The sequence below is a fragment of the Colletotrichum lupini genome, chromosome 8 (genome assembly GCF_023278565.1).
Source record: "Colletotrichum lupini chromosome 8, complete sequence".
Taxonomy (NCBI): Eukaryota; Fungi; Ascomycota; class Sordariomycetes; order Glomerellales; family Glomerellaceae; genus Colletotrichum; species Colletotrichum lupini.
Genome location: NC_064681.1, coordinates 274,145 through 297,120, shown reverse-complemented (window position 1 = coordinate 297,120; position 22,976 = coordinate 274,145). Strand labels below are relative to the sequence as shown.

The 22,976-nt window shown below is 46.3% G+C and overlaps 7 protein-coding genes across 7 annotated transcripts; 3 read left to right on the top strand and 4 right to left on the bottom strand.

Annotated features, from left to right (window-relative positions):
* Nucleotides 1-1,360: 1,360 nt before the first annotated feature.
* On the bottom strand, nt 1,361-2,173 carry CLUP02_14567 (TfdA family Taurine catabolism dioxygenase TauD; the record flags this gene model as incomplete). Its single annotated transcript, XM_049293494.1, has 3 exons — nt 1,361-1,538; nt 1,604-1,909; nt 1,962-2,173. The coding sequence occupies 3 exons, from the start codon at nt 2,171-2,173 to the stop codon at nt 1,361-1,363; spliced, it is 696 nt and encodes a 231-aa protein (XP_049150640.1).
* A 3,392-nt stretch (nt 2,174-5,565) lies between these two features.
* Nucleotides 5,566-5,805, top strand: CLUP02_14566 (uncharacterized protein; the record flags this gene model as incomplete). The annotated part of the gene is made up of 1 exon (XM_049293493.1): nt 5,566-5,805. A coding segment is annotated over one exon (240 nt), but the record flags the coding sequence as incomplete, so codon positions are not given.
* Nucleotides 5,806-8,961: 3,156 nt separating this feature from the next.
* CLUP02_14565 (TfdA family Taurine catabolism dioxygenase TauD) lies at nt 8,962-9,638 on the bottom strand (the record flags this gene model as incomplete). Its single annotated transcript, XM_049293492.1, has 2 exons — nt 8,962-9,305; nt 9,365-9,638. The coding sequence occupies 2 exons, from the start codon at nt 9,636-9,638 to the stop codon at nt 8,962-8,964; spliced, it is 618 nt and encodes a 205-aa protein (XP_049150638.1).
* Nucleotides 9,639-9,966: 328 nt separating this feature from the next.
* CLUP02_14564 (serine carboxypeptidase) lies at nt 9,967-18,828 on the top strand (the record flags this gene model as incomplete). The annotated part of the gene is made up of 27 exons (XM_049293491.1): nt 9,967-9,977; nt 10,014-10,129; nt 10,193-10,379; nt 10,508-10,545; nt 10,597-10,686; nt 10,763-10,932; nt 11,057-11,167; nt 11,271-11,556; nt 11,615-13,049; nt 13,128-13,221; nt 13,292-13,381; nt 13,453-13,471; nt 13,534-15,200; nt 15,262-15,825; nt 15,886-15,998; nt 16,062-16,118; nt 16,251-16,350; nt 16,413-16,523; nt 16,620-17,065; nt 17,128-17,483; nt 17,685-17,751; nt 17,806-17,850; nt 17,972-18,250; nt 18,341-18,401; nt 18,480-18,524; nt 18,642-18,701; nt 18,775-18,828. The coding sequence occupies 27 exons, from the start codon at nt 9,967-9,969 to the stop codon at nt 18,826-18,828; spliced, it is 6,672 nt and encodes a 2,223-aa protein (XP_049150637.1).
* Nucleotides 18,829-18,937: 109 nt separating this feature from the next.
* On the bottom strand, nt 18,938-19,842 carry CLUP02_14563 (uncharacterized protein; the record flags this gene model as incomplete). The annotated part of the gene is made up of 3 exons (XM_049293490.1): nt 18,938-19,039; nt 19,085-19,534; nt 19,597-19,842. 3 exons carry the CDS (start codon nt 19,840-19,842, stop codon nt 18,938-18,940), a joined length of 798 nt encoding a protein of 265 aa, XP_049150636.1.
* Nucleotides 19,843-20,634: 792 nt separating this feature from the next.
* Nucleotides 20,635-21,533, bottom strand: CLUP02_14562 (uncharacterized protein; the record flags this gene model as incomplete). Its single annotated transcript, XM_049293489.1, has 2 exons — nt 20,635-21,308; nt 21,374-21,533. 2 exons carry the CDS (start codon nt 21,531-21,533, stop codon nt 20,635-20,637), a joined length of 834 nt encoding a protein of 277 aa, XP_049150635.1.
* A 980-nt stretch (nt 21,534-22,513) lies between these two features.
* Nucleotides 22,514-22,976, top strand: CLUP02_14561 (uncharacterized protein; the record flags this gene model as incomplete). The annotated part of the gene is made up of 3 exons (XM_049293488.1): nt 22,514-22,560; nt 22,619-22,820; nt 22,875-22,976. 3 exons carry the CDS (start codon nt 22,514-22,516, stop codon nt 22,974-22,976), a joined length of 351 nt encoding a protein of 116 aa, XP_049150634.1.

Here is a 22,976-nt window from a genome sequence, read left to right as displayed (position 1 = left end):
GGGAACTTCAGTGCAGCATACTCGCACGTCGAGCAAGGTCTTTCCAAAGTATGTCAAGCTCGACTTCGCCACCCTGTAAGTTGCTGATAATCTCGACTGGCTCTGCTCATCTACCTCTTCGGATTCACTTTGATCGCATATGCGAAAGAAGGCAGACTGTATATTGTGCACGATAGTATCGCATTGAGCCATGCTTGGCTTTGCCCAGGACACAACACTCGGCGATTGACTACATTGTCTACCTTAGTACCTTACCTGAGGCTGTGATTGTGATGCTCATCATCCAGTCGACGCGGCAGTGCGGCGCGCTTGCACTTTGCGGGCATCAAACTTTCAATAGCGTCAGTCTCCGTCAAAAGATCAGCCGATTTTGCCGACTCGTAAACATGCCCGATGCCTTCCGACCTGTTCACTTCAACAGACATGTATCCATCGTGGGCCCAGCTTGTCGAGTCTGCGAAGTGGGTGTAGATCCAAATCACTGACCCTTGCTTAGCTGAAGTTAGCAACAGATGATGATGATCCGAATAATACACCCTGCCGAACTTGGCAATACATAAAGACGATGCCAAAGCGGCTGTGATACATGCATGGGGATAGGGGTCACGGACGTACATAGCCAGCCTTGGTCGTCAGCGACATACGTACTTGCGGTCGTCGTCTTGACTAGTGCATCTAATAGTTCGGCAAGTCGGCGGAGTGAAGGCGCACCCCCGCAAAGGGACGGATGCCGGGGTGCCGTCCGGGTAGCGGTGGCAGGTTCCGGCGAGCCGGCCGATCGTCTTGTGGGGTGCTCCCGGGATGCAACGTGCGAAAAGGCCCACGGCGGAGCAAATGCGAGGGCCAAGCTTTTTTCCTGCCTAGTCCAAGACGAGCTGCCTTCTTGGGTGAGAATCGCCTTTTCTGATCACTTGCACTGGTTGCAGGATATGTTCGTGTCCATTTTTGGGGCAACTGCGGCCGAAAGACGGTTTCGGATCATGCGGCTTCACCCGTTCCGCAAATACTGCCCGCCATGATTAAAGAGTCAGTCACTCGCATTTGGTTCGATGACTATGAAACAACGAGCAATCACTCTTTGGGTATTCTAGACTACCTCTTGCATGCATCATTTCACAACGACGCGCCCACTTCACGACGTCTTCTACGGAAGTCCACTTTGTTATAAATCTTCTATACGAAAGTTGTTACCTTCCACCTATCCGCAGATCAACGGCTTGCCTATCTAAGAACCTTCTGAGAACGGGTTGCAAAGCAAACAACAAAAATTCTGGTAAAGTTGTTCAAAGTTCCGTTAACAGAATACACTACTCTTGATTCAAGGCGCCACGCTAAGAACTGTAAGGTCGCAAACGTTGTATCATGAAGTCGGCGCTGCCTTCTCATCAGGTTCGAACTCTCCTCGACTGGCACTGCGAATCTGAGGCTCCAAGGGGAACACAGACTTCTCCGCAGTGACGCCCGAGTAAACACGATCCCACCTCTCTCGCAAGGCATCTGGCGTCTTCCATGCATGCTCAGGATCCCGCAGCCATAGCCTGACCAAATGCCGCCTATTGACGTCAGCTTGCGAACATCCATTTCGACCTGGTACACCACTTACTGCTTCTCATCGGAGTCTACGAAGCCTCCACGGGCATGGAATATGCTCAGATTGTTGGCATACTGAATGTCGCCTTGATGAAAGTCCAAGTGAGCGGCATATTTCTCGGCGAGGAAATGTAACGCGTCCAGAGCCTCGGCTTGCGCTTCGGTGATGGGGGGGATGTCAGAGGACCGTGGCAAGCCCCAGTAGCCCGTGAAGCTGCGTCTGGCATATTGAATGATCAAACGCTCGGGTTTACCGTCTGCTGCTGGCTGGTGATGAAGCAAGGGCCTGGTGCTATATGATCTGCCGTCCTTTCCAAATCTTCGTAAGGGAGTCAGCAGCAAATCAATTCTCCTTCCCGGGCATAGCTTACTCGTCGGCATTCCATGACTCGGCCAAGGTGCGGATCAAATCGGGCCTTGTCCTAGCCAGCTCGTTGTACACGTGCCAACTGCTCGAGAGGTAGCTCTGGCCACCTTCAGCGGCTTCGCCAAGTGCAAAGAGCGCAATTACATCACCCGAGTCGGTGTGGAAGACTTGCTTATTAGTTGTTGTCGGATTGGAAGTCCAATTCGACCGCGGCATACAGCCGACTGCGCAGGGGCCAATTAGGGGGCCCTATTTACGATTATCGTAGCTAGCCTAACCTACGGTTAGAACCTCCTTTTTATACTTACGCAGATATTTATATAGTTTAATTAATCTCTTTATTAACTACGGTTCGAACTAACTACCTTATAATAAGGATATTAATACTAATTAGTAATTAAATTCTATTATTATAGATTAGTAAGGTATCTCGCTACGTAAAAGAGACGACTTCTTAATACCGTACGGGATAGGAGATTTATACTAATTAACCTTACGGAAGTAGATAAAAAAGGAGGCGATTCTTAAATACTATACGGAATTAAGTAATTATAGCCCTTTATTACTTACGAGAGGTCGATATTTACTACGTTAAACTATATTAATTAACGGAACTGCTTAAGCGACTAGCCTTTTACCGTCGCCCCGAGTAGCTTTTTTATTAAACGACTTTTCTATAGCCGGCCCGCGATTAGAAATTAACTAAGTAATAGAAGGGATTATTAGTAAGCGATAATTACTTAACCGTAATTAAGTTACGAAAAAGACTGCCTAAAAGATATAAAATAGGGTACCGAGAGGCTATAAAAAATAAGATCTTTAAAATATCTAACTTTATTACGTACGAGTAATAAGTAAGTATTTTTAATAAGTTTTTAAAATATACGATCTTATAAAAAGGAGGGCTTAACTTTATTAACTATACTTAACGGCCCATACGGTTCTTAACGGCCTATATAGCTCCTCTACGAGCCGCCCAGCGTCTAATTTCGACTATTCTTATAGAATACTACCCTAGAGGAGGTAGGTTAAGGAAGGAAGCTATTTAGAGATTATAGAGAGCACGAGGCTTAAGAGGCTAGAAGTATACGGGATAGTAGAAATTAGTAACTAATAAAGATCCCGAGACTAATTATTATATTAGTTTATAGTAATATAAACGTCTGCCGCTATTATTATAAAAAGGAACTACTAAAACCTACTTTTTTATATTAAATAAAAAAGAGGATCTTAATAAATATAATAGCTAGCGACCTAGAGGGGTAGTAGTAATCGCTAGAAATAGTAAAAATAAGAGTAGTAGCGAGATAGTAAGAAGAAGTAGGAATCTCCTAGACCTTAATAAATTCGTTAAGTAGTAAAAGCACGGATTTATTATAACCCGTACGTAGATTAGATATATCCTTATTAAAATTAAATATACTAGCGACCGCTAATATAGGTATAAGTTAGAGTACGACCCTTAGCGAGTTAGGATAAGGAAGAAGAGGACGAAACCCGATCCTAAATAATATCCTAATCCCTTATAAGTAGGTAAATATTAACTTAGATTATTAAGGGACGTAGATATATAGAATCGCGGATTAGCTTAACGGCGAGCAAATTAATACGGTATTAATCTATTTAACTAAGGTTTATAAGAAAAAGGGGCTATAGGGGTAACCCCTATTTTATAAGATTATAAACGACCTTAGTTACTAACTAGACGAATAGTTCGTAAGCGTAAGCCTAGGAATCGTAAAAGTAATTAATAGATTCCTTTATGGGCGAGGGGTATTACTAACGTAATTATAATTATAAGAGCTATACGAAATACTAATAGCGATAATTATAAAGGAGGAATTCGTACTATAGAACTAAGTATAGGTCGATAGAGCGTATAATCGCTTTAACGAATTTAAAAAAAGGGTAAACGACCTAGATTTCCTCTCTATAATTACTAATAGAAATCTGTCGTTATAAAAGGATATACTAGGGTAAAATATAGTACTAGAAGTACGATAATTAATAATTCTGCCTATTTCGATTTATAACTCGTTACCGCTATTAATACGAAATTCGGCGCCGATTAGTTAATAAGAAAAGAGGTAAACGACCCGAAGTTACTAATAGTACGTAGCGACGTAGGGTTCATATATAGATACTAAAAATCTAGTAGCAAATACGAAGTAATTTATAAACCTTAAAAAGATCTTCCTAAAAGAGAAATTATACTCTAGGGGGAAGTATAAGGTCTTATAAAAAACCCTAATAATATTTTACGATTATTACGAAAAAGTCGGAATTAGGGAATATTAATACTATTCGGTAATTAATATCGTACTTATAGGTAAAGCCTCTACTTACTATTACGAAGTAGTACGTAATCTCGATCGAAACGACTTTCTTAGTATAATTAACGTAATCCGAAGCCGCTTCGAGACTTATAATAAGAACCTAGAGCTCCTATCTAAGCTACGAGCGATTCTTTTTATATTTATAACTAGGATAATAGAGGGTAAATCGTAAGTAAAGATCCTTAAAGAGCTTATCGATCGAATTAATAAACTAGCGAAAACCTAGCTAAATAAGGGGATAAACGAGCGGAAAGTCGGATATCTCTATATTATAGTTTAGCGTATACTAAAAGTAAAGATTACCCTATACTAAGTACCCAAAAACTACGAGACGCTTTACTCGAGGCTAAAATCTAGTTTTAATATTAAAGTAAGAATGCCGTACTAAACCTACTTCTAAGTATATAACGGCCCTTATTAGTAATATTAGGTCGATCGAACGTATAATAAGAAAGGAAAAGAGGCTAGATACGGTAATTACTAGTAAAGAGGCCTAGATTCGTTAAATAAATAGAGATTTAACTTACGGGTAGGGTAATAAAAAAAGTAATACTATATTTATAAAAAGGATAGATATTAGTTAAGTAACTACTCCGAGGAAGAGCGTACTAAATCGTATAAATAGTATAAAAAGTCGAGGGTAATAGACGGTAAAACTAGCCCTCGTCGGTTTAACTAATTCCTCGTTATATATAAGAGTAGATCCGGGGGTATAGAACCTAGCGACGGTAGCTAAAGTAATAGCCTAAAGTATATACCCCCTATAAAAGATTTAGAAAATAAAAAAGATCTTACCCCCTATACTAACAAATTAGATTATAACGAAATTAAAGATATTAACTACTCTTTTTTTACCCCGTTAGCCTTTAGAGGATATACGAGGCTAAATAAACAGAGGGTAGTAAAAGCTCTTAATAAGCAAGCTTTTATTTATAGATAGTAAGGGAAGGTCCCTTAAATAATAAATATAGAGGCGGCCGAAAGGGCGAATTTAATAGGGCCGAAGCCTATTATTTTAACGATTAAAGAGAAGACACTATCTCTCTCGATATTTAAAAAAAGGAATATAATACTAAATATATCTAAGGGTAGCTAGAGGGGTCCTTTTTATACTACTTAGATCCCTCGAATACTAAGCTCGTATAAGTATTTTACGCGAGCGAAAAGTACGGCCTAAACGATTTTTATAAGATTATCCTAAATACTAAGGCATCGTAATAGTTAACTAAAAGAAAAGGGCAATTCTAAGCGCTATAAAAGATCGTATTAATAACGCTTAATATATTAACAGCGGGTATTACGAAGATTAGTTTCGGCCTAAGTAAGGAAATCGTCGCCCTAAGTATAATAGAAATAGAGACATACTTCGGAACGATAACTTTTTATATTTTGCCCGTTAATACCCCATTTCTCCTATATCTAAAAGATATAGATCGACTAGGTATTATATTTAATAATATAAAAAACAGAATCTTTAGTAATAAGTACTCTAAGGTAATCGAACGACAATAGGGGCATGCGTTTATAAAGCTTACTAACGATACGAAGTTAATTAATTACCTAACGGAAAGTAAGCTTAGAAAACTATATTAGAGATTCGGGCACCCGTTAGTTACGAGGCTATATAACTTCCTAAAGTAATTAGGTAATAATAATATCGAAATAGGAGCGCTAGAGTAGTTAATAAAAGTATATTATTAATACTAAATAAATACGCAGAGCCTATGTAGATTTAAATTTAAATTACGTAATAAGCTTAACTTTAACTAGGAAATAGTTATTAATATCTTTTACTTAAATAGTCGGCTAGTACTATATATAATCGACGTATTTATATCTTTCTAAGTAGGGCAATTCTTCTAGGATTTATAAGTAAAAATAGTATAAGTAGCCCTGCGAAAAAGCTAGATCGATATATACTAAGGACCGCTAGATAGTATTAGAACCGACGCTAGTACTAGCTTTAAGTTAATAGAATTTAGGGATAATACGATAGCCTACGGTATATAGCTAAAAGTCGTACTTATTAAAGCGTAATATAGTATTAAAAAGGTAAAAAGGGTATACTAATAGTTAAAAAGGGCGTTTAGAATTATTAAAAAGGAAAATCCGGATTCTACTAATAACGAATGCCTCTAGATAGTACTTAAATACTATAACGATACTATAGGGCCTAACGGACTTATACTAACGCTATTAGTATTTAGAGTATATTTAAGAACGACCTTAGCCTTGTTACTATTATTAAATATAAGCTAACGAGCCCGAGTAGTTAAAAAAGTAATATAAGTACTGCGCAAAGTAAATATAAAAAGGTAAGTTAACGAGGTAATTACTATACGCAATAGGCCTAATATAGGGGATAATCTAGATATGCTACTAAATTCGGATATATAAATATAGCGCGAAATTACTTAATAATAGACTAGGCTATATAAGTTAATTTCCGTTAACGAGCGCTCTTATATAGTCGCGAGAGATCGCGACTAGTTACTCGAAGTATTAATTATAATAATTAGACCGTACTATATAGATCCTAACGAGGTAATTTCTAACTTATAAAAAAAGAAAGAGCTAGGGGAAACTATATAACTCGCGGTAAAAGCATAGGAAATTATCCTTAACGAAATCGTTATAGTAGTACTAATAGACGACGAGGAAGAGGATATTACTAAAAAGGTACTAATACTACTAGCGAGACGTCGTAGAAAACTACGACGGCAAGCCCTAACGCGGTAATTTATTATTAATAACGAGGTAATTAATACTTTTTATATAGTAAAAGAGAAAGCCGATTTCGAGCTAATAGTTAAACTACGTAAAGAAGGCGTAATTATAACTACTAAAAAGCCGTATAAGGGATTAGATCTTATCGAAGTAAACACTTTTTACGATCGAGGGGTCTATTGATTTATCCTATATGACTTAGAAAAACATATAAACCTTTATATATTTAAATTACGAATAGTTCGTAAGATTAAAAGGAAAGGAATACCCTAGCCATACGAGAAGTCTAAATACGTAATTTAGGGGTACGGTAACGTTAAAAAGGCGACGCTATTTATATAATCGCTTACTATATAGCGCTATAGCTAACGATTAATAATAGTACTAATAGTATCGCTATAGAAAAAGGGATACGAAATTTAGAGCCGTGATATTACTTAAGCCTATACCTAATTAGCTACAGGGCTTATAAGGAGAATCCTAGCCTATTTACTAAAAGAAATAGTTAGTAAGTATTTAGAAAGCACGATTATTAAAGTGCTTAAGCCACTATATAGGCTCGTAAAATCGAGCACCTATTAGTAGGCTACTTACTATGATTTTTATATTAATTAACTATTAATAGTTACCTCTACGTACGACCCGTGCTTACTAATCGTAGAGTACGAAGGCGACTAATTTAGGATCGTCGGAATATAGACTAACGATATATTAGGCCTATCCGATATTAACTTTATAAAAAAGGAGGATAAAGAGCTTTAGAAAGCGGGCTTCGTAATAAAGCTAAAAGAGGTCTTTATAATAAATACCCCCCTAGTATTTAATAGCGGGATTTTTATAATTAAAGGGGAAACCGTCGTTTTTTAATAAAAGAGGTAGGGCGAGAAGATTAACCTTATTAATCTAAACGTAACTAACGTTAAAAAGCGGTATAAAGCTAAGCTTATACGAGGGGTATATATTATAAGTATTTATTAGCCCGAGGCGACTTTTAATTATACTAAAGTAGTATAGGTTATAAATCTAACCGAACGAGACGTCGAGGTACTTAATAAGCGGCTTAAGTAGTAGTAAACGAATCTCGATCGAGGTCTCGTTTATTACCCGATCGACCTTATAATAAGTAAGCTCTATATCTTTATTAATAAGTTATTTATGAATAATAACGACCTTACTTTGTAATTAGGGTATATTATTATCCTAGCTAACGAGAGTATAAGCGAGAGCGAATTTACTATATATAGTAATATAATTTATTACTCATTAACTAAAAGTAAGTAAGTAACGAGAAGTGTGCTAGTATTAGAGGTCTATAGTATAGTTAACGGCGTTAATCTCTTTTATATAATTTTAACGACGCTAAGGAAGATTACCGATCGAATTAGCCTTTTACCTATTCTAACGGTTATTTATATAGATTCCTACTCGCTATACGAATGCCTTATTAAATTAAGAGCGACGAAGGAAAAGAGGTTTATAATCGATATTATAGCCCTTAGGTAATTATATAAAAGGCGCGAGATACTCGAGATTTATTAAATTAATAATAAAGATAACCTCGTAGACGCTTTTATAAAAGTAGTACTAAATAAGGGATTAGAATAATTTATAAGTAGTAGAAAAGTTATTATACGAATAGAGGGATAGGTTATATAAAAAGAGTAGAGAAAAGGGGGAAAAGGAGACGACTTAGTAAACGGGCCCGAGGTCGAATTATACTTCTAACCGTAGCGGTTAAATCGATAAAAAAAAGAGAAAGTTAGCATTAGATTAGAAGTCTAATTCGACTACGGTATATAGCCGACTACGTAGGGGCTAATTAGGGGGCCCTATTTACGATTATCGTAGCTAACCTAACTTACGGTTAGAACCTTCTTTTTATACCTACGCAGATATTTATATAGTTTAATTGATCTCTTCGTTAACTACGGTTCGAACTAACTACCCTATAATAGGGATACTAACAGTTATGTAGGCCGGCGCTCTAATCTTATAGGGGTCGACTATCTTAGTAAGGTCTTTAATGTGTGCCAGAACAACGTCAGCCGGCTCGCCTTGAAACTGGTTGTCTTGTCTGCCGCGGATCGGAGCCACGTGGGAAGAGATTCCGGCGTAGATGATGACGTTTTCTTCGCGGGTATACTCTGTGACTGGAACGCCACGGATAACCTTGATGCCGTGGCCGTTGTGAATCTCGTCCGAGATCTCACGCAGAGTTTTGTGAAGGTTTGGGAGGGGAAATGTCTCCTGGCTGATGTCTCCAAGTGGCTTTCCCGTGGCTATGCCTGACATTAGAGAATACACCAAGGTCTTATGTGGCACGCTGATGAGGTGTTTCACGTACACTTGAAGTGCCCGAGAGCATCATCAATTTCCTTCTTATTAGCGTCTGTCAAGACGTAGTTCCAGTCGTAGTGCTCGGCCAAGGTATTCCCATCCCATACCAACTTCGACTCTAGTTTCTGAGGGAAACCTGTAGGTAAGGACTTGTCCAGATTCTCCTGCTCTTGGCGTCGCTTGGTTCTGGCGACAAAGCTCTCATAAATGGGGGCATATCCGATGTCTGGTTGGCCGGGGGGGCCTGCGTAGAATGGAGCTTGAACAGCAGCCGCGGCCATTGTGATGATTTCTTGGACTTGATCTGACACCAGTGGTAAGTTGCTCTTAGCGACAAGACTGACGGGCCACCGGTGTTTATATCGTCCTAAATTGAGTTCGATTGGGTCATCAGACGTCGCCTTGACTCAAACGTTCTGCTGGTGGAGATCATTGGATGACGAATTAAAGCGGGCGTCTCATCCGAGGAGAACTCTTGAAATAAGTTACACTGCTTCGGCAAGAAAGACCAATCACTGCACTTGGATTCGGTAAATCAGCATTGCATTTGTAAGACGTCCTCCTCTTTCCACGGGCGAATCGAGTGAATGCGTCAATCTCAGAATCTCAATGGCTAGCAGGTAGTTCACTTAGTTTGCCCATCTTGCACTGAAAAGGCGTCATGCCGCATCAGTTGTCTTTTTGCGGGGAACCCTGAACGCGATTCGACGGCGTCATCTTCACTGGAATGTCGCCATCGGAAGTTGGAATTTCGTTCAGAGTCAGACGGACAGTGTCAAACGGATAGGTAATCGAAGCGTCACGGCATATCCTAGGACAATCCGGGTATCATGAGGCTCCGCCAGAACACCTTCCGATGCTCCGACCGGCTATCCTCTCCGCCTCTCCGACTCCGGGGGAACGCGCCCCACGCCGGTGTCACTTCACTCCGGCGAGTTCGGACAAAGCCCCACCTGGGTCTTCAAGTGCGGGTCTAGCTCTGATCACTCCGAGCGTTCCGGTACGTGCGGTAACCATCCCCTGTGAGTAGGGTTTAATATAGTGGCAGCGGTCTATTTCGCCTAAGTAACGTGTCGGAATACATTTCCCTCTCCATGAAAGCAAATTGAATGGATCCAGTAACATTAGGCCTAGACTCTAAGCAGTGTAGCTACCGTCACGATAACATGATAAGCAACGGTAGCCTCGGTCAGCTTTCAAGACATTTCTTGGTGTATTACCTCTGCAAAAAGTGAGTAGTTGCCGAGGAGATCAAGCCCTGGTCACTCATTCAACTGCAATTAAGGATAGGAACCTTCCCTCAACAGCGGTGCATTCAAAGCGGGAATCGTCGGTGGCATCATTGCTTTCATTGGCCAACTCTTCGCGTTGTGCAAACTAAGACTGCACTGGTTCTCCATTTGAGTCTTGGCCATCGCCGGTGTTCCCATTAACCCCGCATCCCAGCCCCTGCTACTTTGTAGCTCAACCAAACCGGCTGCCGAAAAGATTCAATACGACTGTCTTGGCGGTGCGACTTGCACAAGCATCAAAAAGATAATGATTCACTGGCGTAGAGTGTACCCAAGTAGGAAGGTGCTGACGAGCGGGGAAGATCTAATGATATATATTGAAGCTGTACTCCGTACTCGAAGTGATAAGACGATGACTTCAAGAACAGGAACCTTATCTTTGGTGACTACTTTCATTCCTCACCTAGTCCTATTACGAAATCTTCGTAATGAGGAACCAACTGTCGTTCATCGCCTTTGCGGCGGCACTCACTCCGCGCTCACTCGCTCAATTTCCACCAGCACCTCAAGGGGTTACGGTGCTGAAGTCGAAATTCGATGAAGGCATTCAGATTAGTTACAAAGAGGCAAGATGGGCAAGCACATGAGCGGGAAAAAAGCTGACGTGACCCATGTATCTAGCCCGGTCTGTGCGAGGAGACTGAAGGTGTGAAATCCTATGCTGGATACATCAAGCTTCCGCCAGGGACCCTCGAGGATGTTGGCCAGGAGCAAGATTTTGAGATCAACACATTCTTCTGGTTCTTCGAGGCCAAGGAGGATCCAGAGAACGCACCACTCTCTATATGGATGAACGGCGGTCCCGGCAGCTCTTCGATGCCTGGACTCTTCAATGAGAATGGACCATGCTACATCAACTCGGACTCAAACTCGACGAGGCCCAGTGAGTGGTCTTGGAACAACAAAGGTGAGGGCACCTTTCCGCAGTTAATTGAAATCTGGGTCATTGCTCACACACTTCTTAGTCAACATGCTGTATATTGATCAGCCAGTTCAAGTGGGCTTCTCATATGACTCACTGCGAAACGTGACCAGGAACCTACTCGGAAGCACCCAGACTCTGAACGCCTCATCCCCAATCCCAGCCCAGAATGCCACTTTCCAGACTGGCACATTGGCAAGCGGTGGAAGGAATACGACGAGCTTTGGAAGTCGCAATGCAGCTATTGCTCTATGGCACTTCTCTCAAGTCTGGTTCCAGGAGTTCCCGGGGTATCACCCCAACGACGATCGCATCAGTATTGCAACTCAGTCCTATGGGGGCCGGTACGGGCCCGCCTTTGCCGCCTACTTTCAGGAACAGAACGAAAAGATCGCGAACGGCACTTGGGATGGGACCGAAGGCGAGAAATACATCTTGAACCTGGACACTCTCCTGATCGTCAACGGGTGCATTGACCGCCAAGTGCAGTGGCCCTCATACCCGGAAATGGCGTTCAACAACACGTATGGCATACAAACGGTCAACGAGACGATATATCAGAGCATGGTTGATGCGTACTACGCGGAAGGAGGCTGCCGTGACAGGATTGATGCCTGCCGTGAAATCTCTGCAGTCTATGACCCAGATAACATTGGCATCAACGCGACCGTGAACAGTGTCTGCCAAGACGCGGAAACATACTGCACGGAGAATGTTCGCGATCCCTATCTTGACGTCTCGGGCCGCGATTATTACGACGTGACACAGATCGACCCAACGCTGTTCCCGCCCCCCTTCACAGCCGGATATTTAAATCAGCCCTACGTTCAATCTGCACTCGGTGTTCCCTTAAACTGGACGGGTAGCTCGAGCGCGTCGTCTTCCGCCTTCCGCAGTATCGGAGACTACCCCCGGCCAGGCTGGATAGAAGATATCGCTTACCTCCTCCACAGCGGCATCAAGGTCTCCCTTATGTTCGGCGACCGCGACTTTGCGTGCAACTGGATCGGCGGAGAGCAAGTGGCGCTGGCGATTCCCTGGGCAGACCAAGAGAACTTTGCCAGTGCGGGCTACGAGCCTCTGCAGACTAATGCTACTTACGAAGGCGGCCAGGTTCGGCAATATGGCAACTTTTCATTCATCCGAGTTTACCAGGCCGGACACGCCGTGCCGTCGTATCAGCCGGAATCCGCGTATCAAATCTTCAACCGCGCTCTCTTCAACAAGGACATCGCGACAGGCCTTGTTGATACCGCGACGAACCTGACTTATGCCACCGAGGGGCCTTCCGATACGTTTGGTGTCAAGAACGAGATTCCGCCTCAGTACGAAGATTTCTGTTATGTTCTCGATCCGAGCACCTGCAGCGACCAGCAGGTTGAAGCTCTACGGAACGGAACGGGCATCATCAAAAATTACATCATGATTGAACCGGCTTCGCAGCAGGGAGTTGCAATTGGATTGAAAGCAAGGGACATGTGAGTTGAAACTTTGGATGTTAGTTGAAGAGCCGATGCTGACCATTTGAATTTTTATAGTCTCGATGAAGCCTAGAGCACAACTGGTGGCGAAGTCATTGAAATCGACACAACGCTGCTCAATCATGATGCACAGAAAAAGATAGCTCATTTTCTGTATTACCAGACTTTTGTGATAATATATCTTGATCAAGGGAAATCTCAATGCTACTTACCGTGGTTAAACCGATGGTGACCGGAAGATTCTCAGCAGCCGCAATACAAAGCGGGTAAGCCATAACAAAAAAAAAGGTTTACCAATTTCCTACAGAAAGTCATTTTGCCAACCTTCGGTGACATTGAAGAAAACCCTCAAAATCATTTCCGTTGATTTTTCTCGGGTATTGTGCTGGTCTGCTGCTAGGACATCTTCAACACACTGTGTAAGTGAGACAAATCCGCTTATGTAATCTCAACAAGTCATTTCCAAACATGATTGTGCGAGTTCTCCATTCGCCTCAACTTGTCTCTCTTGCCAGCACATGCAATCTGACCTCTCACGCAGCAAAAAGACCACAACCGTATGCGCAGTTGCGAATATTTGGAGGGTTGATCTTGAACGCAGAGCATGTCAGCGCGTTTGTCGCAGCGCCAATCCTTCGCGTGTCGCGGTTCGTGTTCTATCCCCAGCCAGAAAGGCGCTCGGCCTATCCGTACAGTCCTGACACAGTGCCACCGCCCATAGAGTGTACTAGGAAGAAGAGAAAGTGCAACAAAGAGATCCCATGCGCAAGATGTAGTCGTCTAGGGCTCCATTGCGACCGCGAAGTCGTCCATCTGAGGCGCAATGCCGTTCGACATAGTGCCGAGATTGGATTTCTCGAGACTCTGCGCAACATGCTTCAGAGCACCGATCCCGCTTCGGCGAGGAGAGCAGCTGATTTGGTGGCAGCTAGACTGGAGGGTCTCCGTTCTGGTTCGGGGCAACGCACTGAGATCACACAGACAGCGAATTTTGTTGAGTCCGGGATCGGACTTGAAGATGACTCGGGACAAGACGAAGCCACAGGTTCACATCCCAGAGTTCGCAGTTCGCTCACGGTGACTGCGTTGGAGCACATGGCATGGGGTAGAAGCTATGGAAACTGCTACCCTCATCTACACTGCAACTGCCATCAAAGACGAGATCATACCATCGAAGCCTCGACAACAGGTCTGTCGCCGTCTCTCGGCCTACCTGATCACACTGTCCCATCTCTTGCCCTCCTCCCTGAGAGAGTCACGGCCGAGATACTCATCTCATTTCACCTGGAGCACATAGCATGGCACCACAACTCCTTACACTGCCCGACGTTTCTGCAGCAGTGCACCACGTTCTGGGCGACCGGCGTATACGACCAGCCACAGTGGCTTGCGCTGTATAGCGCGGTGCTCTCCTCGTCGCTCCTGAGTTGGCAGAACAGCTGGAAACATCGCGATGCATACCCGCTCACACTACCTGCCTGCTCGCCTCAAGACTTATTCAACTTCATGGTCGACACTTTATATAAGGCTCATTTCCTGCAGCATGTTTCAATCTACTCCATCCAGGCCATCGTCATCTCAACCGAAGTAGCTCACAATCTTGGTCTCAGTCAACTCAACGCTACCTTATTCAGCGCTGCGATTCGAATTGCCGAGTGCTTGGGAATACACAAGATCACCAAATGCGGCCTCGACTTGCAAACCAGGGATGAAATATGGGATGATACTCTGCAAAGAGAAGTAGGTCGTAGGGTTTGGCTCCAGATGGTCATTCAAGATCACTTTGCAATTCCATTTACCGACTCATACAGCATCAACCCGTCTCACTACTCCACTTCTTTCCCCAGAAACGCCAACGATGCAGACTTGATAGACGCCTCGGAGGACGTTCTGACGGTAAGTACGTATACTCGTGTCCTGGGTGGCATCGCGCAGCTGATGCCGGAGCTCGCGGACGGGATGGGACCTTTGAGAGCCCAGAAGCCTGCAAGAGAGCAGTATGCCCATGTTCTCAGGATGGACCAAAAGATGAGGGAGAAGGTCCAGTCAATACCGCGTTTTCTTCTACAGAAGGATGAGCTATTAGAGGGCCAGTGTGCCTGGCTTGGGGTTGCGCGTCAGAGTCTAGCCATTACCGCCGCTGAAAAGGTTTGACCACACCCTAGCGAACCCTCATACATATCACGGTGATGCTAATCAATTCTGCTAGATTGTCATGATCCACCGGCCATTCCTCTTCCTCTCGTTCCAATCTGACTCGTACATCCACACGCGCCGTACCTGCGTTGCAGCAGCAGTCACCATCCTACGCGAGCACAAAAGCATTGTAGAATCAGGCGAAGTCTCGCTCTGGACGCACATCGCCTTCAGCATCACCGCTGCCATCATTCTCTCGTTCGAGGTCATATGCGATCAGAGCAAAGAACGAGACAGCCGACAAGAAGGCTACCTCGACGCGATTCGCGACGCGCGAGAGCATCTCCTGGGCCGGACGACGAGTGATATCCTAGCACACCGCGGCGTGGTGCTTATTGATGCCATCTTCTCTGAGGTGGGAGGCATAGAGTCGTTTTCTGATCAGACACTCGCTGCTAGGCCTGATGCTATAAACTTTGAGGAGATTGCGGCTAGGTTCAAGACCGATTGGTTTATCCTTGATTCTTCCACGGCTGGTCTCGGGCAGTTTGACGTTGCGGAAGAGCATTTTGCTATGTCTGGCAATCCCTCTGAAGATTTCGACGATTGGTTCCAGCAGATATTTCACTCGACCATAGTTGGATAAAGTCTGGTTCTCATTGAAAGAAATCGACTTTACTGCATGATTGAGCGGCAGTTCTCTACCCACACTCGGGACCACCCACCGATGGTATCTTTGCTGGTCAACTACGAGCTACTGCTGAGTGCTACAGATTATCTTGTCATGTCTATGCGCATCGGGCGTTTGGAGTGGCGTTGCTCCCACTCCCTTTTCTTGCAGGGGTTGATATGAACTCGACTGCATCATGTGAGGCTAGGCGGCGACTTTGAGTGCATTGCGTGTCCAGCAATTCTCTATAACATGGCACCGTCAGCTTGTCGGATTCGAACTCGACAGGCGATGCACCGAGGCTCCTTTCGGGATCCGGAAGCTTCCAGTCACATGACTTTTGTGCGAAAAGGAATCACATGATCTCGCGTACTCGGCGTGTGACACTCAAGGTCCGTGCTTGTCGTCATCGAGGTTCTCCCCCGCCGTCGTCCATCAGGGGCGGAAGTTAAGGCGAGGGGCGGCCAGGAGCAGCTCTTGCCACTGCGCTCAGTAAGGTTCTTGTGAATCAAGGTGGTAACCATCAACGTTTGCGAAGCTTCACATTACTTCAGATTTCTCCCAGTCTTCTTCACCTTCGACCTAGCTTCATGAAAACCAGTAATTTGCCTGCGAGCGACTCCCAACCCCCGTTCACTGAGAAGTGCCCCTCATCAACGCCCATTGTATGCACGCATTCGCCACGCTGATCGATTTCAATGGCGGGACCCCGCTCCTCGACGTTGACGGCTGCGACCCGCTCCGTATCCAACCATTCCAAGACTGCCGGAAGCTCCCCACCGAAGTCGGCAACAGCAACGCCCTCGCCGGCGCGCAAACGAAAGGCCGATACCTCTGATGATGCATCATTATCAACCCCATCGTCTCGCAAGGTAAAGAAGCTTAAGACGGTCGGCACGAGTACCGGTGAGAAGCGATTGCGCCGATACCGATCGAAACCACCTCAAAGCTTCCACGAAGTTTACCATCGAGCAACAACACAGCGCTTCTACGTTCTCGAGCGGCGGCGATGCGGAACTCCGGATGCGCCCGAGGAGGAGATTGAGTTGACTGGTTCTACTGGCAATGTATACACCGTCAAAATCGGCCAGACCCCGTCATGTAGTTGCCCGCACGCCATGAAGGGAAATCAATGCAAACACTGGCTTTATGTGCGTTCTTCCTCAAACCTATTCGGTCTCTGCTGGATATCTCTAACCATGGCTAGGTCATGTCTCGAGTCCTCCGCGCCAAATTCGAATACACATAACAATTGGCGTTGGTCCTCAGCGAACTTAATGAGATCTTCGACAAGGCCCCGCCCATCGATCCCCAAGCCGACGATTCCAAGAACAAGAATCGCAAGCCCATCGACGGAGACTGCCCCATCTGCTTCTGCGAGCTCGAATCTAATAACAACGAGACGATTGTATGGTGTCGCGCAGCTTGCGGCCAAAACATACACAGGGAATGCTTCGAGACTTGGGCTGCGACAAAACGTCGCGGCAGCTATGGCTCAAGTGATGTGACTTGCCCATATTGCCGTAGTCTATGGCAGGGTGATGATGATATGATGAAGAAAATCAAGAAAGGCGGCAAGATCACTCGTGAGGGATATGTCAATGTCGCTGAGCAGCTCGGTATCAGTACACAAAGAGGTATGGTTTTACGTTAGGCGCGCACTGCTCTTTTAGGTTGCTAACCCATGATCACAGACTATAGTACCTATTCTAGATGGTGGAGAGGAAGTTACTAATATGGTTTCGCATACATCCTATTTGCAACCGTCACACGAAACGACAGAGTGACGGAGACGTTGTCATATTGATGTGTGGCGCCTCATCTAGCCATGGCCACCCTAAGAGGCCCCGCTTTCACGTGCACCGTCTGGCCATCTATTCCATTCGTCGTTTTGTGAGGGGGGTTTCTATCATGGACACTTTGCAAGCTCCGTTCAAACACTCACAGGATGATTGAGACGGAAGACTGCCCCATGAGTCTCTTTGCCATAGAGTCATCTTCCCCAAAGTCTTATCCATGCAAAGTTGAATAGGTATAGCGCCTTCCTCGTCATGAGTAGAACACAATGTTTCTTAACAGCCTTAAGCTAGGGCACCGCTAACCTTTCAAATAGCACGCTTGTCCGACGTCCAGCACCTAGACTCGGCGGTCAGGTACGATGCATCATTGACCTTGTTTCAATCCGATCAAGCTCAACCTGCCTCGCTCGCGTTCACTTCCGAATTTCTTATCCTGAGCTGGCGCCTTCTCTTGACCTTGTGCCAGAAGTAGCCGCGGTTCATAATCCAGTTGACGGAAAACACATCTACCATGGACCTCAGAGCTACGTCAGCTGTCAACACGGCCATGCTCTTTGCAGCTCCGACTGCGAATGTGTGGCGAAGGCGATGATGTATGTTCGGAACTGAGGAGCCTGAGTTTGGCGCGCAACTTGAAATTGACAACCGAAATTCAGCTCGGGATTGATTCTGATCATTTGAAGTGGGCATGATATGAAGGATGACAGGAGCGCCTCCGTCATTCACTCAAGTAAATCAGACTTCGTGCGTGGACTTTGGTGGCTTTGGGATGCTATACCAAGACCTTGGCAAGTGAAATCATGAACTCATGCCTGGTGACAGAGAAAGAGTTGGGTCGATAACTACCCAACACCGACGGCTTATGTCGTGAGCTAAACGAAATAGCACAGAGGGGAGCGTTCTCGATAACAAACAAATGCCCACGAATGTTGCCACTCTATCCAAAGACGTGAGATGCGCCCTATCTTGAATCAATGGTGCCAGACTCATAGGCGACAGATACGTAGTCTTCTTCCCGCCATAGTCATTTTCTTAATGCGACGAGTGTGTTGCCTCCATTTGCTGCTATCGACTAGGCCGCTTACAATGGGGTAATCAAGGTGCTGTTCACTGCTAGTTACTATTGCATACTACAGATTCGATTGGATCTCCAGGTAATTCAAGCACTTAGATGGCTTGATTCAGGTATATTTTACGAATCTTCGGGTAATGCGTGCAAGCTACTTTGGGTACAAGCACGTATTTTTGTGTGCGTTTACTTTCTTACACTACATACATTCTCATTGCTTCTCTCGCTCAGCCTTCAGTTTCTGGTCCTCTTCCTCCGTCTTGGGAACCTTGACAAACGCCGGTACAGTAACAGCATTGAGCTTGCGCAGAGCCTGCAAAAGTCAGCGAACGTCACCTCACGGTACAATACCGCCTACCCAAAAGGGCCGCCACAACGAGACGCGGCAAAAGACGGCAAAGCTTGCCTGGCCAAGGAGCCCCAGCAGGGTCTTGGCGGCACTGGAAACAGAGACATTGAAAGCGTTGCGTACCTGGGAGAATGCTCCCTCGGGATGATCATTGTTCCACTTGTCGTTGACCTTGACGATCTTGCCATCGTCGCCGACCTGAATCTGCACGACACTCTCCATGGTCTGCTCGGTCTTGATTCCCTTGACCGTGTAGCTGTTCTTCAGCTCCAGCTCGATGGGGTTACCCGCCGACGTGACGGTGTGCGACTGGATCCTAATGGGGTTAAACAGCGCCGGAAGACCGTACCACTGGGCGGCGAACTTGTCGTACCCCTCTGCGACTGTGATGTTGTCCTGGAACGTAGCCGTCTTGGACCACAAGGATAGGTGCTTCAGGGTAGGATTCCCCTCAAAGAGCTTTGGAGGATGATTAGCCGTAGGTTCCGAAATTACTCACGTAGGGCAAGGATAATGCATACATCTAGCACGCTGCCGACCAGGACTTTCTGCTGCTGGGACAGTGATACCCCGGACTTTTGGACAATATCGCTGTTCTTAATGCCGACGGACTCAAACGTGGGCGCGCTGGCATCAGCGGTAGCCTGGACCTTTGCCGTTTCGGAGGGAGTGCCGGACGCCATGTTTCTTTGAATAGACTTTGCAAAGGACTTGGTCTCGGGGTGGGTTGCAATCCGCTTCGCAATGTGACGGGCTGTTGAGTGCATGGAGATGGTAGAAGAGGTTTTGGTGTGGACGAGAGGATGTGAGATGTGTGAGAGGACTTTTGAGGTTTTGTGAGGTTTCACTAGCTCTGGGTTGAACCTGTTGGTTGTCAAAGACACGTCCGGCGCATATTCGTCGCGTCACTGGGCTGACGTGACGAAGGGATGATGATGAGCGCTGACGTCATGACTCGGATCTGGGGGCGATGCTCCGCGACTTCGCTTCTGAGATGGCAGTCTCAATCGGGGATGGTTATTGCCTGAAACAAGATGTGTCGGCTTCCTTGGAGCTTCGCCTCCCGCATCCGTGCCGACCATTCTGTCTCCGAATCCCGGATGCACTGCCGGCGTCGGGGTCCACTTTATTTCCGGCAGTTTTCCGGCGCCATCCGGTTCCTCCGTAGCATTCCGTTGGGGACCGCGCCATCAATCGGGTTATCGCTATTGAAATATTCACTGTCAACCAAGCATTCAAAAACAGGAATTCACCAAATTGGAACGATAAGTCAAGTGTTCGTAGTACGTCAAATTATTAAGGCCCGTTGCGCGGCGAGTGTCGTAATATGTCCGTCTCTAGAAGAGCTATGTACAGTTAAGAATATGTGTGTGAAGAAAATGCCAATGGGTATCCACAATCCTCTCATCCCTCATTATCCAATTCGCGCCGCGACACACCGGGCGAGGATGTCGAAGAAGCCCTGCGCCAAACCCCGTCATGTAGTAATTGTTGTTGTTATGCATCACCGCAGGTGATGACAGTTCGCCGGTGTGCGTTAGCCGTTTGATATAAGCACCTTATTTGAACTCGCCCTTGCCGTGGCAGCGGGTGAGTGGGATCCAGCTCTGCTTCTTGCTGCAGACAGTGATGGCGCCGGAGACCCAGCTAACGCCCTCGTAGGAGCCCTCGTCGTGGGTGTCAACCATCCAGGTACCGGTCTGGCGCAGGGAGCCGATGCAGCCCTGGAAGACGCGGCCGTAGCGGCGGGTGGTCCAGGGGGTGGTGATGACAACACCGGTGTAGCCCTCGCCGACGTTGCCGCGGATGAGGTTACCAGACTGGGTGGTCCAGGTGCGGGTGAGGCTGATACCGATGTTAGGGGCGGCGGCGCCGCTGCCGCGGCTGATGGCGCTGGCTATTATGTTCTTTGTGCCGGTGAGGCTAAGGCCCGCAGAGAGCGAGATCGAGTTGGCGATGGAGTAAGACTTGGAGACCGTAAGGTCCATGCCGCCGCGGGGCCCGATGACAACAGGGGACATCTGCACGTCCCAGTCGACGAAGCGCTCAGTCTTGTCGATGATGGTGGAGGTGGTGTAGGCGCAGTCGCGCTTCTCGTGCACGGAGGGGTCGTACTCGAGCGCGGACATGTTGGCGGCGGAATCGATCCAGTCATGGTCGATCCCCGGGGCCTCGCTGAGGATGCCTTCGTCATCGAGGAGCTTGTACCAGTCCTCAGTCTTGATGATCTTTTCTGCAAGATCGGAGTCAGCACGTGGCACAGAGTTTCAGAGTTGTCGTAAGTGGAGGAAGACTTACCCTCGCCGTTGGTCAGGAGAACAATCTCATTCTCGGTTACTCTGTGGTCGGGAGTCCACTTGGTGAGATTGATGCCACGCTCGTGGAGCGGGACCGAGAAAAAGGGAGCGGCGCTGACGGCCGAGGCCATCAGGAGAGTGATGAGGTTGGAGGAAACCATTTTTGGACGGCTGATGATGTTTGAGATGTTGAGGTGGGAGAGGAGGAAAGGAAGAAGTTGATGAGGATGAGTGACTGAATGTTGCCAAGAGGACCCGGGAGATTCTGATGATTTTATACACCGGTCTTCGAGACCATCGCGGTATCTCAATAGCTGATAGCAATCATCACGAGACGTAATCTACATTTTACCGTTGAATTACACCGCGCTGCGAGCGGCGTTCATCTGAAAGTTGGGGTTCTCCTCCCATGCATCTTCCTTCTTTCGGACGGCAACGTTGACCTTGCGAGTCATGGTGGGAGACCCTCATTCATGGGTGCGTAGACCCAACCCGCCTCGTACCAAAAAATGTAGATTTTCTCCGGCCGAGTACCTCTCAGGGTAACATGCTGCAATCGTGCGCATGTGCTCTTGTTTCACCGTCTGAATGGGTAGAAATCGGCCCCGTTTCGTCGGAACCAGACACCGACAGATGGGTGCCGCCCCAGACAAAGCCCCATCATCACCGTCGCTACTTGCCTTATCAAGGATAGGAAGTTCCATATTTGCACGATTCAGCGCCCCGTCACGCGGGAGAGAGCTTGATGGCCTGGTCATGTTATCAATCTCTTTTGCGGGTAAAGTTGGATATCAAGTTCCCGCTGAAATTCACACCGAAAGTCGCACGCAAGAGGAAGTGGCCATTCGCAGCATCCTCGGCCGCCGAGCTCATCTCTCGTCGAGTAATGCACATTCGATAGTGCAGTGTCCAATAGATTGGAGCTTCCTGAATGAGGCAAGATGCGAAGATAGCGAGGTTCTCCTTCAACCCGGCCATCATACTCCGTACAAGTATTTCAGCTTCCCGTCATCTCGTCCCAATCTACCCACAAATCAACCTTCTACATCTCATCTCTACCACGTTTTCACAATATCTATTCCCCCCATACTATCGCCAAAGCTCCTAGAAGCACGTCCCAAAAACACCTTACTCGTTTAAGATGCAGCTCTCATCCATCCTCCTCTCCGTTGGCCTCATGGCCGCCGGGTAAGCCTTGTCCTAGCTTTGTCCCGAGCCAATATAGATACTGACGATGCTTTCCTAGTGCCAACGCCAAACTCCACAACGCCGGTGTCTGCGTGACAAACAGACAAGAAATGCCCGTCGGCGGCACTGGCTGGAGTGTGAGCTACACCTGGAGCAAGAAGTACGAGATCTTGCCCGAGGCCACCAAGTGCGCATGCAACTACTACAAGAACCGCAACACCGGAAACAAGCAATGGGATAAGTGCCCCGACTGCACCTTTGTAAGTTCTCTTCTGCCGTGTTCAGTTGATTGTAGTCTAACATTGAGATTCTAGGACGGCTTCCAGTGCAACTCTGCTGGCTGGCATATTGGAGGCGATGAGCTAAACTACTACTGCAGCAAGAAGTGCGGCGCTCAGGGCTCCGAAGCCAACTAA